The sequence below is a fragment of the Lissotriton helveticus genome, chromosome 1_1 (assembly GCF_964261635.1).
Source record: "Lissotriton helveticus chromosome 1_1, aLisHel1.1, whole genome shotgun sequence".
NCBI classification, from domain to species: Eukaryota; Metazoa; Chordata; class Amphibia; order Caudata; family Salamandridae; genus Lissotriton; species Lissotriton helveticus.
The window spans coordinates 359,517,426-359,531,634 of NC_136057.1; the positions used below are offsets into that span (position 1 = coordinate 359,517,426).

At 48.9% G+C, this 14,209-nt stretch overlaps 1 protein-coding gene across 1 annotated transcript in view; it reads right to left on the reverse strand.

Moving 5' to 3' along the window:
- The window catches only part of CECR2 (CECR2 histone acetyl-lysine reader), an 849,481-nt gene extending 847,256 nt beyond the window's left edge, over positions 1-2,225 (reverse strand). The window contains exon 1 of the mRNA XM_078673636.1: positions 1,482-2,225. Coding sequence (XP_078529762.1) covers positions 1,482-1,616 — 135 coding nt within the window. The 5' untranslated portion in view covers positions 1,617-2,225. The remainder of the gene's footprint in view (positions 1-1,481) is intronic.
- Positions 2,226-14,209: the final 11,984 nt, after the last annotated feature.

Below are 14,209 nucleotides of genomic sequence, written 5' to 3' on the forward strand. Positions count from 1 at the left end.
AAAACACACATTTACTAAGAGATCGGAGTTTTGAAATTTGCAGCATCGCTCACTACACACTCACAATTTTCCCCAGGTAAATTTAGGAACCTGCAACCTATGAATGTAATGGGGGAAACAACTCCCAATGAATACAGAGTCAAAATTAACTAGGTGAACAAAGCACAACATTCTGCAGGTATTTAGTTACCAACTTTTACGAGATAAATCTCATTATCAATTAGTTATGAGCCAAGTGAAGTAAATAAATAGAAACTCACTCCTATCTGACCCATTCATACGCAAGCCCTAAAAGGGCTATTTGATAACCACGATTGCTTGAGATTTTGAAAGAGCTTCAACAACTACATACAAAAAAATAGTCCTGAATATTTTTTTTCTATTAACCTGTCTGGAGAACAAGATAGAGGTTGATACTAACAACGATTAAAAAAATTTAAGTCTGTAATTCCTTGCTACTGAATGGGTAAACAAATTGAATCGGTACCGTAGAAACAAAGCTGAAAGGAAATCCAGGGAGACCCCGAACAGGAGGGAAAAGCCGCCCTGTAATCCCCGTGCACCAGCAGGGCAACCAAACAGCACTGCTTGCCACAGGCAGCGAAGCCTAGCATCGCTCATTGTCCAACTAGTGTTCGAAGGAAAAAAGTTGCTCATGTGAGTTCAGTCTGTATTTCAAAGATCGCCACATACACATACTCCCCAAATTATGCAAACATTCGAGGGTGATTGTCTATACGGTCTTTCGACTACAGCACATTTCCACATCGTCATGCACGTTAGACTGCGCAAAAGTATCATATGTGAAAATGAAACAATTTGCGGGGGGGGGGGGGATAAAAATCAGCTGTAATGGACCCGCCCATACACCTCCCCAGGGCCCTTCCGCTGTGTACTGTGCATCGCAGGGCTGATAAAGCAGGCTCTTTTCTCTGTCCTAGTGTCTGACAGGACAAGCCACCCACACCACAACAATCCGAGTAACAGACAGTGCTGGGAAATGGAGGGGGAGGGATGGGGGCGAGGTTACAATAAGAGTTCTGTTTATGTATCGTGTCTGAACCACGTGTACGGCGATCCCAAACAAACCGAGCTGTGCGTTTTCAGAACTCAGGCCGGACCCCCGAACCAAAGTAAAGCGTACAACAAGGGGAGCGGCGTTTTCATCGAGCGAAGGACAAGGTGCACAGATAATAGACAGCCGCTCAGCTGGTTTGCATTCCCCAAACTGGAATGTGCGCCTAGAGTGCAAAACAGGCGCTTGTTTGACATTTTTCACTCACGTATTGGAACTCGTACACCCCACACAGAAAAAGTATTTAGGTTCTTTGTCCCACTCGCGTCTCTACTGTATCCCAGGACGGTAGCACAAGGTGGGCGAGAGTCACCCACTCCACATGGTGGGACACAAACACCACTAGGAGCATCCCCAGCCTCCCTCCTCTCTTCATGGATACTGAAAACTGCGCCCCCGGACTCACCTCTATCTCGAAGTCCGGCAGGCTGAAGGCGGTGCGGAAGAGGGAGCAGAAGTGCGCGATAGCAGGTACTTCCCACCACGAACGGATCTCCTCCAGCGTGGGGGTCGGCGGGGACCCGGGCTCCTCCTGGGACATCTTTACTCAGCAACCCCGTTCCGGCTAGCACATGGGTATGGGCGCCTCACTCCCCAGTGCGCGCGCTGCTGGGGGGGCTCGCGCTCTCTCCTGCTGCTCCCGGCTCGAGCGCGCCCGCACCGGCGTCCTGCCCTCAGCGTGCTGCACCCAGGAAACGTTCTGTCCGCGGCGTGAGTTCCCAAAGCAAACGTTCCAATTAATCCCCGACGCGAGCTCCCGGCCAACACTCTATCCCGGGCGCGAGGTGCTCTCGTGGAGTTCTATTGGACAAGGGGCTCGCTGCGTTCTACCGCCTGCCCGGCGCTGGGAGCTCGCGGCCGTCGCGCGGACCCATCTCATTCAAGGCTCGCAGCGCCACTCTCTATTCACTTCAATGCAAATTGCACCAAGAAGGAGCGAGCTGCCGCCGAGGGGGAACAGATGGGAGGTTTTGTTTTGTTTGTTGTGTGTGAGTGGGGAGGGGGAGTTTAGCAAGTAGAAAGAGAGAGAGGCTGGAGGGGGGTGGGACCACCAAAGCAACGAGGTGGGGGTGTGACTGCCTGCGATACTAAACAACACATGCAACGGCCACAAATCCCCCCTGCGAGTAATCTGCTCATCTGTAAGGAAACCCATCCACCCGCGGCATGTGCGAGTTGGACCCGGTCATTCTGTAGGATGGTGGGGGTGGCTAGGGTTAGTTTACATAACCCAGGGTGCATGCCCAGGTGCTGGGCATTAACAGAGAACCCCTCCCTAAAATGGTTGTGCCCGTTTAAAGGGACCACATGGGGGCTGGGGAGGGGTGTGATGAAAGAACCGAGGAGGGGGTGGGTCGAGGGTTCAGTCCCTGAGCCGCGTTCAGGGCTGTTGCTTGCGCATGGGATGGCAGAGTAGGTCAAACTATTCAATGGCGTGCCTGCAGGACACAGTGCGCGAGTGCCCCCTTTCCGTTGGTGGCTCAGCCATTGTTCTGGGGGTCTGTGTACAGGAAGAACACGTGAACTTATCTGAACTCGGTGCTTGTGTGAAATGAGGATACTGTGTTCATTAATTTATTTACAATCCCAACTTTCCGCCACTTCAGGAGTCTCTATTGTTTTGTAGTTAGCCGCTTGAGTGCTCGTCCTCATCTGCTTTTTTCAACCCGCTGTGATGGCGAGAACGATGTACGCCTGTTATAATAACTCTTTGCAGCGCGTAGTAGCACCATTTGGCGTCTCGTAGGCGTAGCTCTGTAAATAGGTGCTATTATTCATCTCAACTTACCGACCTCTGTAGGATGAAAGACTTAGTCGCCTCTGCACGGATTTCAACTTTGATTACTATTTAGCTCAATGTTTTAAATGGGCAAGTATAGAGTACATTCGCGTATTTGAAAGGGAGAGTAACTGCACTTCCCAGAACTGCTGAAATACATTTTAGAGTACTGTCACTTCTCAGGAGCAACCAGGTACTCTTAAGAGTGAGTACCTGCACATCTGTATTTTCTTTTAAAGCACTGATCTAGCTCTTTCCATGGTAAAGACACAATGGGGCATATGTACAAGCCCCTATCCCCATCACTTTTACCGACGTTGTGGTGGCTATAGGGGCTGCGCCTTATGTTCAAGCTAGCTGGCTTAACGCTGCCTCGTATATAAGGCCCCCTTTCATGCTATGCTTAGTGTGAAAGGGGTGGGCAGTGGGTGTTGCAGTGGGCTTTCCATTCATTTTGACCCTGCACTCTAAGTACAAGGGTGGAGTACATAGGAGGCAGCGCCAAAATTAAGACCAGGGAAAACCTGGTCCTAAGTTGGCGAAACAAGGAGTAATGCATTATTTCTCCTTGTTTTTGCTTTTTCCATGTGTGCTGCCTTTGGAAAAAGCAAAATGCCATGGTTTCTTTATGTACAGGAAGGTGTCCCTTCCTGTACATAAACCTTTAAAAAAATGCTATTTTGTCACTTTCATGTGTGCTGCATGAAGCAGCACACATGAAAGTTACAAAATGGCTTTTTAGGATTGGTTATGTACAGGAAGGGACACCCTCCTACACATAAACAATCCTCCCTGCATGCAGACACCCTTGCACTATGGTGCAAGGGTGCCTGCGTTGGCGCTAAGTTGCTAAACTTAGCGCCATCGCAGGGGGGAAACACAAGGCTACACCACATAGGGCCCGGATCCCCCAGCATGCTCCACGCCCGCCCAAACCCACCTTCCAATGAATTCCTTAAGAATGGGTGGGTGTAAAACGGCCATGTTTAATAACAATAATCATAAACATGACAATCCATAAAATCAGGAAAACATAGACATTATCAAATTGCATTAATCATTATTCAAAATTGCATTTCTATTATTAAAATTTCTTCTTTCCCCCAGCACCAAGGGGCCCTCTGGCTCGCATCTCCCCAGGCTGAATTCCCCATGCCAGGTGCAACCCACCTGCGCCCTCTGAGTGGTGGGCCCCAACCCTCGAGTCCTTGTCCGCCATTTCCAAGGGCCCACCCCTCGGCCACCAGGCTGCCCAGGATCCCAGGAGGCTCGTACCTGTCGCCCTAGCCTCCCCAGCCGGTGGCCTCCAATTCCCTGCGGAGAGCTTACCGTCTCTCCCCTCAGTGCTGGCTTAGGGAGTGCGCAAGGCGGACTCCCGTCCATTGTGTAAGTGTATGTCAATGGTCCAATGTCTCATTACCGCAACTCACCCCCTCCAACCACTGAATGAAGGGACGGGTGGGTGGGAGTTTAAGTTATTAGCGCCCATGGGGCGGGAAAACACGTGGTCCAGCGAGGTGAGAGCAGGTCCGGTGCAGGCGAGGGAAAGAGGCCGAGATCCCCGCGTACCTGCCCTAAATAGGTCATGGCCTCTGACCCCCGCCCACACCGGACGCGCGCCATCCCTGCCCCAGACGCACTTCTCCGGGCCGGCCTCCCATAGGGCCGCTGGCCCCCTACATTAACCAATGGCGCTGCGTGGGCCGGGGAGCCGGGCCCTAAATGCGCGCTTGTTCAGCCTCGCGCTTGGTATAGGGCCCGGATCCCCCAGCATGCTCCACGCCCGCCCAAACCCACCTTCCAATGAATTCCTTAAGAATGGGTGGGTGTAAAACGGCCATGTTTAATAACAATAATCATAAACATGACAATCCATAAAATCAGGAAAACATAGACATTATCAAATTGCATTAATCATTCTCCAAAATTGCATTTCTATTATTAAAATTTCTTCTTTCCCCCAGCACCAAGGGGCCCTCTGGCTCGCATCTCCCCAGGCTGAATTCCCCACGCCAGGTGCAACCCACCTGCGCCCTCTGAGTGGTGGGCCCCAACCCTCGAGTCCTTGTCCGCCATTTCCAAGGGCCCACCCCTCGGCCACCAGGCTGCCCAGGATCCCAGGAGGCTCGTACCTGTCGCCCTAGCCTCCCCAGCCGGTGGCCTCCAATTCCCTGCGGAGAGCATACCATCTCTCCCCTCAGTGCTGGCTTAGGGAGTGCGCAAGGCGGACTCCCGTCCATTGTGTAAGTGTATGTCTATGGTCCAATGTCTCATTACCGCCACAAGGGTGACTAGGGCCCACAGGTCCGTCGCCCTTCCCCCCTTCAAGCAAATTCTGCACAAAGGACCAAATTCCCCATATCCATGTGTCCGTGCCTATGTCCGACAAATGAACTCCATCTTGGTGAAACATTGCAGCTCCGGAAATCATCTTGTGTGGGAGGTGGACCAAGCGACCCATCACTGAGCACAACTTAGCCAACTCCCCATTCAGACGTCTGACCGACACATTCAAAGCCCTAGCCCGGATTCCATTGCCCCAAGATTGCCGTGGGATCATGCAAGACCATGCGATCCTGGCCTGTGGAAAGGTCCTCGCCAGCCATGCAAATTCTGTGAGCAGCGCCTCTTTAACTGCCAAGCGTCCACGATCTACCATGTCGTTGCCTCCCAGATGGATGATGATCAGGTCCGGGGACTTCTGTCCCTCGCGTTCTTTAATCTCCTCCTCGAGCCGCCGCAGGTGCTGAATACGCATTCCTCCCACTCCTTGCATTTCTTCCAATGCAGCACATAAAGTGGAGTTGCCGCACTACATTGCAGGAAAGGAGGAGAACAGAACTGGGTCATATTTTCAAAGAAATGGTGCAGTTCTGTTCTCTCCCTTTGTTGGCACAATTTGGGCTACCTAGCACTAATGCAGTCACTCTTTTGCCATAGTTCAAGGGTGCCTGCATTACAGTCAGGATAGTTCTTGTGCATGAAGGGGTATCTTCCTGCACAAAAACTACCCTTGGAGGCTTTTTTTTCTCTTTGTATGTGTGCTTCAGAATGCTACAAATAAAGATATTTCTCTTTATTGTGCCAGCCTCAGGCAGGCTCACTATTTTGTAGCAAATCCATGTCTAAAACTCTTTGTAGTGTGGATGCACAAGAACGCCCATGCATCACCCATGGAATGTCACCATATTGGAAAGTAATGCAAGACAGTGCCAGGTACTACGTTACTCAACTGTTTTTTACAAAGCAATGCAAATCCAAATTTGTGTTTCTTTGTAAATACCAAGATGTTTTTTGCATCTGTCCGAGTCAAAAAAAGGTATGCAAACCCAACGTAAAATATTTGTAAATCTGAGCCTATATTTCCCCATAGGGGCTTTTTATCTAGGTCTAACTTGTTCAATGGAAGCAATCCATTGCTACAACTCCATTAGGACATCTGCTTATCAAATTGAATCCCAGAGCTAGACACATTGGGAGATATGTACAAGAAAGTGACGGAGCGCGGTGTTAATCTCCTTGGCTTAACGCTGCGCTCTGCCACTAGAGAGCCAGCACTAATTTTAACAACTGCGCTATTTCCGGATCTTTATCCTTGCGCTTAAAACTTTGGCCCTATGGCGGCATGCTGCCCTCGCTCGCTTGCCGATGCTCCCCGACACCGGGTCCCAAAGTCACTGCCTAGATTCGCTTTTTGCCCCCGCTCCCTTGCCCCGCCCCTGCAGCTCCCACCCGATCGACAGGGAAGGTGCCGGAGCGTGCACACCGCAAAACCGGACGCTGCAGTCAGGCGCGGGCCCCAGAGACGCCAATGGGGCCGGACAAGCAAAAAACAAAGCTCCTCTCTGAGCGCCCACACCGCCTACAGCCCACAGAGCCCCGACACCTTACCTGACGAGCTGGATCGCTGCACGAAGATCGTCGCTCCTCTCCACACACGAATGCTCCGCTCTGCTCTCACAGCCGCCAGGCCGTCCACACGACTCCGCCGATCCCGAAGAAGGAGTGGGGGGGGGGACGGTCAGAAGTCTAAAATTAAGTTTAAACTAAGTTTAAGTTAAGTTTAAGTTATTAGCGCCTATGGGGCGGGAAAACACGTGGTCCAGCGAGGTGAGAGCAGGTCCGGTGCAGGCGAGGGAAAGAGGCCGAGATCCCCGCGTACCTGCCCTAAATAGGTCATGGCCTCTGACCCCCGCCCACACCTGACGCGCGTCATCCCTGCCCCGGAAGCACTTCTCCGGGCCGGCCTCCCATAGGGCCGCCGGCCCCCTACACTAACCAATGGCGCTGCGTGGGCCGGGGGGTCGGGCCCTAAATGCGCGCTTGTCCAGCCTCGCGCTTGGTATTCTTGTTAATATGGTGCAGCCTTGCGTTTCAGAAGTGGCAGAGCGCAGCGTTAAGCCAAGGAGATTAACACCGCGCTCCGTCACTTTCTTGTACATATCTCCCAATGTGTCTAGCTCTGGGCTTCAATTTGATAAGCAGATGTCCTAATGGAGTTGTAGCAATGGATTGCTTCCATTGAACAAGTTAGACCTAGATAAAAAGCCCCTCTGGGGAAATATAGGCTCAGATTTACAAATATATTACGTTGGGTTTGCATGCCTTTTTTTGACTCGGACAGATGCAAAAAACATCTTGGTATTTACAAAGAAACACAAATTTGGATTTGCATTGCTTTGTAAAAAACAGTTGAGTAACGTAGTACCTGGCACTGTCTTGCATTACTTTCCAATATGGTGACATTCCATGGGTGATGCATGGGCGTTCTTGTGCATCCGCACTACAAAGAGTTTTAAACATGGGTTTGCTACAAAATAGTGAGCCTGCCTGAGGCTGGCACAATAAAGAGAAATATCTTTATTTGTAGCATTCTGAAGCACACATACAAAGAGAAAAAAAGCCTCCAAGGGTAGTTTTTGTGCAGGAAGATACCCCTTCATGCACAAGAACTATCCTGACTGTAATGCAGGCACCCTTGAACTATGGCGAAAGAGTGACTGCATTAGTGCTAGGTAGCCCAAATTGTACCAACAAAGGGAGAGAACAGAACTGCACCATTTCTTTAAAAATATGACCCAGTTCTGTTCTCCTCCTTTCCTGCAATGTAGTGCGGCAACTCCACTTTATGTGCTGCATTGGAAGAAATGTTTGAAACTCTAGGCCACAGTCTACTCATGAAATGGAGTAAGATGGCAGCTGTTAATTCGAATTTGAACACAGATCAACAATAACACATTTAACAAACTGAGCGATTTTATTTGCAAAACAATGAAAGTCTGTGCATGGAAGGAAGATGACAATATACAGTACTTGGAACGCTTAAAAATTAATACATCAAAGTGGAACTGTAAAGAACTAAGGTAATCTACAGAATGATTTCAACTACTGTTAGGGGAGAGGTGTGGCGCCGCGGCCGGGGCGACTGACGCTGGAATCTGGGGACCACGGTTCGATCCCCGGCTCCAGCGGCAGGTTAGCCCAGCACCATGTGACTCTGGGCAATAGCTCGCTTAATCTTCCCGACGGCCCCCAGCGCCTAGAGACCCTTATGGGTGATTGTGCGCTTTACAAATGTGGACTTTACTTTACTTTACTTTTACTGTTCCTTCGCCAGATAATGTCTGTGAGTGAGAGCAAAATAGATTTGTGGCCCTGAAAAATGCCATCTGATCTGATAAACATTCCATAGTTCAATAAAGATGTCACCTCTAACCTTCGAACTCCTTCTGGGAATTCCATATATTTGTTGTTCAGAGGCCTCTAGCTGTGTTGAGCTGTACCTTTTTACATTCAATTGGTTTTCAGAAGTGGTTCATTCTTGCTTGAGCCCCTTCCCTAGAAACCGATGCCACTGATGTCTCTATTGCTATCAGTTCAATTGGAACATTAACTGATTCATTTCGCTGCTCAAAAAAAGAGCTATTTGTTTTGTGATGTAGATGAAAAACAGTATAAATTTAAAATAACGATTAGTAAAGATCTGGGTTTGTGTCTCAAAACGCTCAAATTCAAATGGTTGCTGTAAACAATGTGCAATTTTCTACATAGTAAAAGTGTTTCCTGAAAAAGTGTGTTAGACAATACATAACAAGAGCATATCACTACACTGCATAAGGACATCCCATTTGGTGATTTACCTTTGTGCTCCGAAATTTGCAAATGAAGTGTAATACATTTGATAACATTTCTGATCAAAACATTGAGCCTTGTAGTATTTCAATAACATGTATCATCCATATATTTTAGCAGGGCCCTCAACATTCTTTAGCAAAAAGTCTTCAGAGGCCTCTCAGAATGCATTTCCTCTACTCCTTTATAGGGTTTACTCTGAAAGGGGTGTGTGATGGAAGACCTGTGTATGCAGCCTTCTGTGACACAAGCTTGCTTGGTATGGGTCACTTAACGTTCTTTAAGTGGGGTGAAAAAACTGGGGTGGTGGTGTTTCTCAAAGGGGCGTGACCGATGTAATTAAGGGCGTGGCTTAAAACACAAGCTAAAAATCTGTGCGTAGCATAGTGTGCCCCCGACTGGTATTTCAGCGTTGGGGGCCAGGGGGGTCGGAGGGCTTTCCTAGCCTATCTGGTACGTGCTGAATGGGCGCTGACGGAGGGCTTCCCTAGCCTATCGGGTACGTGCGGGCCGGGCGCTGACGGTGATTCGCCGAAGAGCCAGGTTTTGAGGTCCTTCAGGAACTTGGAGAGAGTTGGTGTCTGGCGGAGGTGTAGAGGGAGGGTGTTCCATGCTTTTTCTGCAAGGAAGGAGAAGGTAAAACCTCCTGTTCTGGTCTTCTTGATGCGTGGTACTGTTGTAAGGGAGAGCTGAGCTGAGCGTAGGGGTCTTTGGGGTCCGTGTAACGAGAGGCGGTGGTTCATGTAGGCAGGCCGATGTTGTGGAGGGCTTTGTGGGCGTGGGTGAGAACCTACAATGGCTTTATCAATGGTTGTTAGTTGCAGGAGACAAATAAGCAACAATTACATGGTCGTTGTATATCACATTGAAAATGCTTCAGTTCTGAAATAGTGAGACTGTGAAAGTACTATAACGAATCTCTTTGAAGCTACATCAAAGGCAGTAAAGGGGGGGCACTGCTGCAGAGGTAAGGTTTTTTTTTTTACCCTGATGGTGAGGGTAAAAATGGAGAGCCATGTAGGGGCCCTTCTCAGCAGCTGCTTTTAAGAACTGCCGGTGCTAAGCACTGGCAAGACCTGGCTCACTTAAAGCCCTGCATATACCTATGGTGCACTTAACTATTTCCACTCCAAGTCTTGGCAAAGCATACGCACTGTGGTCTTGCAAGAACCTTGCTTTGACCGTGGCTTACCCGCAACCCTGAAAAAAATATATAGATGTCAGGAGTGTCCAACTTAGGTTCAGGAAGGACGGGTCAAATCCAAATTTAGGCCTCTATTACAAGTCAGGTGGAGTAGAATTAACACATGGAGTTCTGCTCCTCCTTATGCTAACTGGTCTGGTGTTCAACCCACCTGATTTTCCCCGATGTGTGAGAAAGTCAGACCTGAATTTACCAGCTGGTAATTCCAGCCAGTAAAATCAAACGAGTCTTTGACTGCAACATTATCTGAAACTCGTTTCCTCGATCGGCTCTTTCTGAATTGTTTTATCTGGCAAGGTTGGGGGGCCGAAAACGCCACCCTCTACTAGAACAACTCTCCCTCTGCCCATTCCTACCCTACACCCATTTACTACTCTCCCTCCGCCCATTCCTACCCTACATCCATTTAAGGCAGATGCATCCACATACAATTTCTAACTGATCAGTGCAGGTGGTAAATGGGTGCATTACACCTATCTGATTAGCAAGGGCCTAACGGGGGCCCCTGCAGCCTCTGTTGCACATATGGGCCCCAAACCTTCCAGGGACCCCCTCAAACCGTATAGGGGCCCCGTTCAGTCCAGAGCTAATGAATATCTGTGAGACATGGAAGATTCGGGGTGGGTGAGCCCTGGGGCCCTCATCACATTCTGCAGCGGATCCATCATTTTGCGTTATGCCACTGCAGATTAGGCAATGCTGCATGGTAATTCTGTACCCACACAGTTACTCACGTTCGAGGATTCATACTTGTAATAGGAGTAAATATGTGCAGCAATACCAATCGGGAAGGGTAATACTGGTCTCCCGCACATGTTTACTCCTAACTCGCAATCAGGACCATTGTGTCACTTTCGATATAACTGGGTTAAGGTGTTGGATCTTTGGTACTGCACCCTGGGGCATTAGCCACCTATTGTTGATATGTCGAGTTGCTTCCTATTGTCACACTTAATTTTAGTTTTGTCACTTCCTATGATGGTACAGGGGTCAAAGTTCAGACTGAAGTCTCTGTGCCCCCATCCATCTGAAAATGCTGAAATTGCCGCATCTTATTCTGTATTAAACTAATCACAGTTTTTAGGTTCGTTCTAATGAAGAGAACTACATGTGCAACTCCCATAATGCACTAGTCTTCTGTTCTGTCAACATGGGGTGAACTGTCAGCGCCGATCCCATGCGTGCTTCATATATTAACTAATACCTGTATGTTCATGTGTGTACCAGTATTCGTGCACATCTAAAAGTATTGTATATAAGCAGTGCTTGTAATGGAAAAATAGAAGTGAAGGTTCTCTGTACCAGAGTACCTGCCTGCATGTGTGTAATTGTGTGTGTGTGCGTCCTTGTATGTGAGTCTATGTACATTTGCACAACTGTGCGTGTATGCCTTTGCGTCTGAATAATAGATGACAATTGTTACATGTGTGTGCATTTCTGCATTCGTATATGCCATGTAACTTGTAAATCCAGGTTCTGCAGCATCTGGTGTTAGTACTCACACCTGCCTTCACGTGGGTGATATTAAGGCTCATCACGAGTGCGAAGCAGTCTCGGTTCCAAGCCGTGGCTGCCGCGCGCAGCGCTTACTGCTTGAGGCTGAGGTGACTGCCTGACAGGCTGCTCTCAGCGCCAGGGTCTCCCGGGCTTTGCGCCTGTTCTGGATCAAACCAGATCCCGCCTGAAGTGTGCAGGGGGCGCGCGCGCTGTAGCTAAGAGACTCTTCAAGGTGGAAGGGAGATGACTTTCCGAGGATGCAAGACAAGGAAACCTTCAACCACAATGCGGTGTAATGATCATTTGGATTGAATTTCAGTTGAATGAAGTTTATAACAGGGACTTGACAAACAATCAGTACCTCGTTATCAGTGGCTGGTGTTATGGGGTGGTAATACTGCACCCGGTGTTACTGATTGTTATTGTAAAGTGTATTTATATAGCGCTTACCAGCCCTGACGAGGCGTTGGAGCGCTTTGTGGCGAGTAGCATGCTACTCTGGAACCCAGGATTAGAGCGAATAGTAGGTTAGTAATAAGTGTTTTTTCCCCGTGTGCATTAGTTGTGTTAGGTTTGTGCTCTGAATTTCTTATGTGTTTAGTAGAGTTTGGAGTAGGGATAGAATGATGGGAATGGAATAAAAGGTGAAGTAGTGTGTTTTTATAAGTAGTGATCGTGTGTGCCTATTAGTGGGTGACATGACTAGACAAGCATTGGCAAAGCCAATAGGAATTATGCGCATAACAACGTCTGTTAGCCATGTTGGGCAGCATCATGACTGCTGTCCATCATGGCTAAAAGTTAGTGCGTGGTGTAGAGTGGCATAGAGGACAATTCTATTGCAGGACAGGAGGCTCCGATTATGCTATCTCATTTCTTTAATGAAATGCCCAGCAGCCATAGAAACAAATAAACTACAATACCCAGAAACACATGGGTAACAACCATAGAGTATGTGGTATAAAAGGTCATAGAGATAGTCACTCCTCCTCTTTCTTTGCTGCTCCGCAGCCAGTTAAGTGCTTTTGCCTTATCTTACCTGTATTATTGTTATTGATTTGTTGTTTAATTTCTTGCTGTCGCATGCCGCTTTCCGCTTTGCGTTTCATTCGGCTTGCGGTATTTCGCTCGTGTTACCGAGTCTTCGGTTTCCTTTGGAAGCGCGTGGTCCGCCTTCCTGTACCTGGGCGCTCGGCGCCCGTGTTTTGTTTAATTTTCTATGTGGAGCGGGAGACGGGGGTTTGTGTGCCTCGCGCGCAGCAGCGCGAGCTCACTCCTAACGCGCCTGGCTTTTAGCATTCCGCGCATGCGCGGTTGCTCATTTCCTTGTTCCACATCTCTTCAGAGACACGGAGCTTATAGAGAGACGCCTCTTCTCAGCGCCGACGCCCACGGCCAGTGTGCTTAACCCTTTCTGACGCCCATTGCTGGTTAAAGGCTTTGGGCTGGATAATATTGGCATAGGCTCTGCCTAGAGTGTGTTTTTGTGTTCGACAAGCCCTCCCTCCACTTTGTATTACTTTTGGGAAGTTTTTTCTGCTTCTTTGGCTTGCTGTTGGGGTTTTTACACTCCCCCTGCATTTTGCCTTTGGCAAACCGGATTCTAGTCATCCAGTGGCCTGAATATACTTTCTCACTCAGTGAGAACCATGAGTGCTTCATATTACAGGGATGACTATTATGATGATGAAGAAGCCCCTGAGTCCTTGGAATATGATTATGTGGAGGCTCTTGATCAAGGGGTACAGCATTCAGTAAATAAAGCTTTGGTTAGAGCCATTACGCCTCTGAAGCGGCATTTGACCCAGTATGCGCAGCAGCAGGGATGGGTACCTGCTTCGCGCAAGTCTTCTTCCTCCCCTAATAATCCTCATTCTTCGGATTTCCAAAAATTGGCTAAAACCTTGCATTCTGTGAAGCCTGTTCCCAAGGTGGGTGCGCCTTCCACTGCTTCCCCTGTGGATACGGACGACCAGGATTCGTCTTCATCATCTGACCATGCAAGACCTCCTCCCAAGAAGAAGGTATGCAAAGAGCATTTCGTGGATGCACCCACTCACCCTCCTGTCCTGACTTTTGAACCCTCGGACATTGTCCACCCTAATTCATCAGCCTGGCTTCCTTCCCCTGCGGTGGCTGCGTATGTGCAAACTCACATACGCCAGCCTTTTGACAAGGATGTTCGAGCTCGCCTTCGCTCCGAATGTCCGCGTCCTGACCTGGCGGATCATCTTGCAGACACCCCCGAAGTTGATCCCACGATGCTTACCTATCTTCGCAAATATGCGAAAGACCCTAAAAAGGGCTTGGACCGTTCTTGGCGCTCTTGCCAGGATAAGGTTCTAGATCTTATGGGCCCGTTCACCAAGATTCTGGACCTTGGATTTGTAGCTAAAGAATCTTCGGCAATGGTAGATCCTAATGAATTGATTGAATGGGCTCAGAGGGCCATTTGCTAACTCAGCAACGCAAATTGTGCCCTTTCCAGCGAGCGTCGTCGCTCGATTCTTCTAAAACTTGA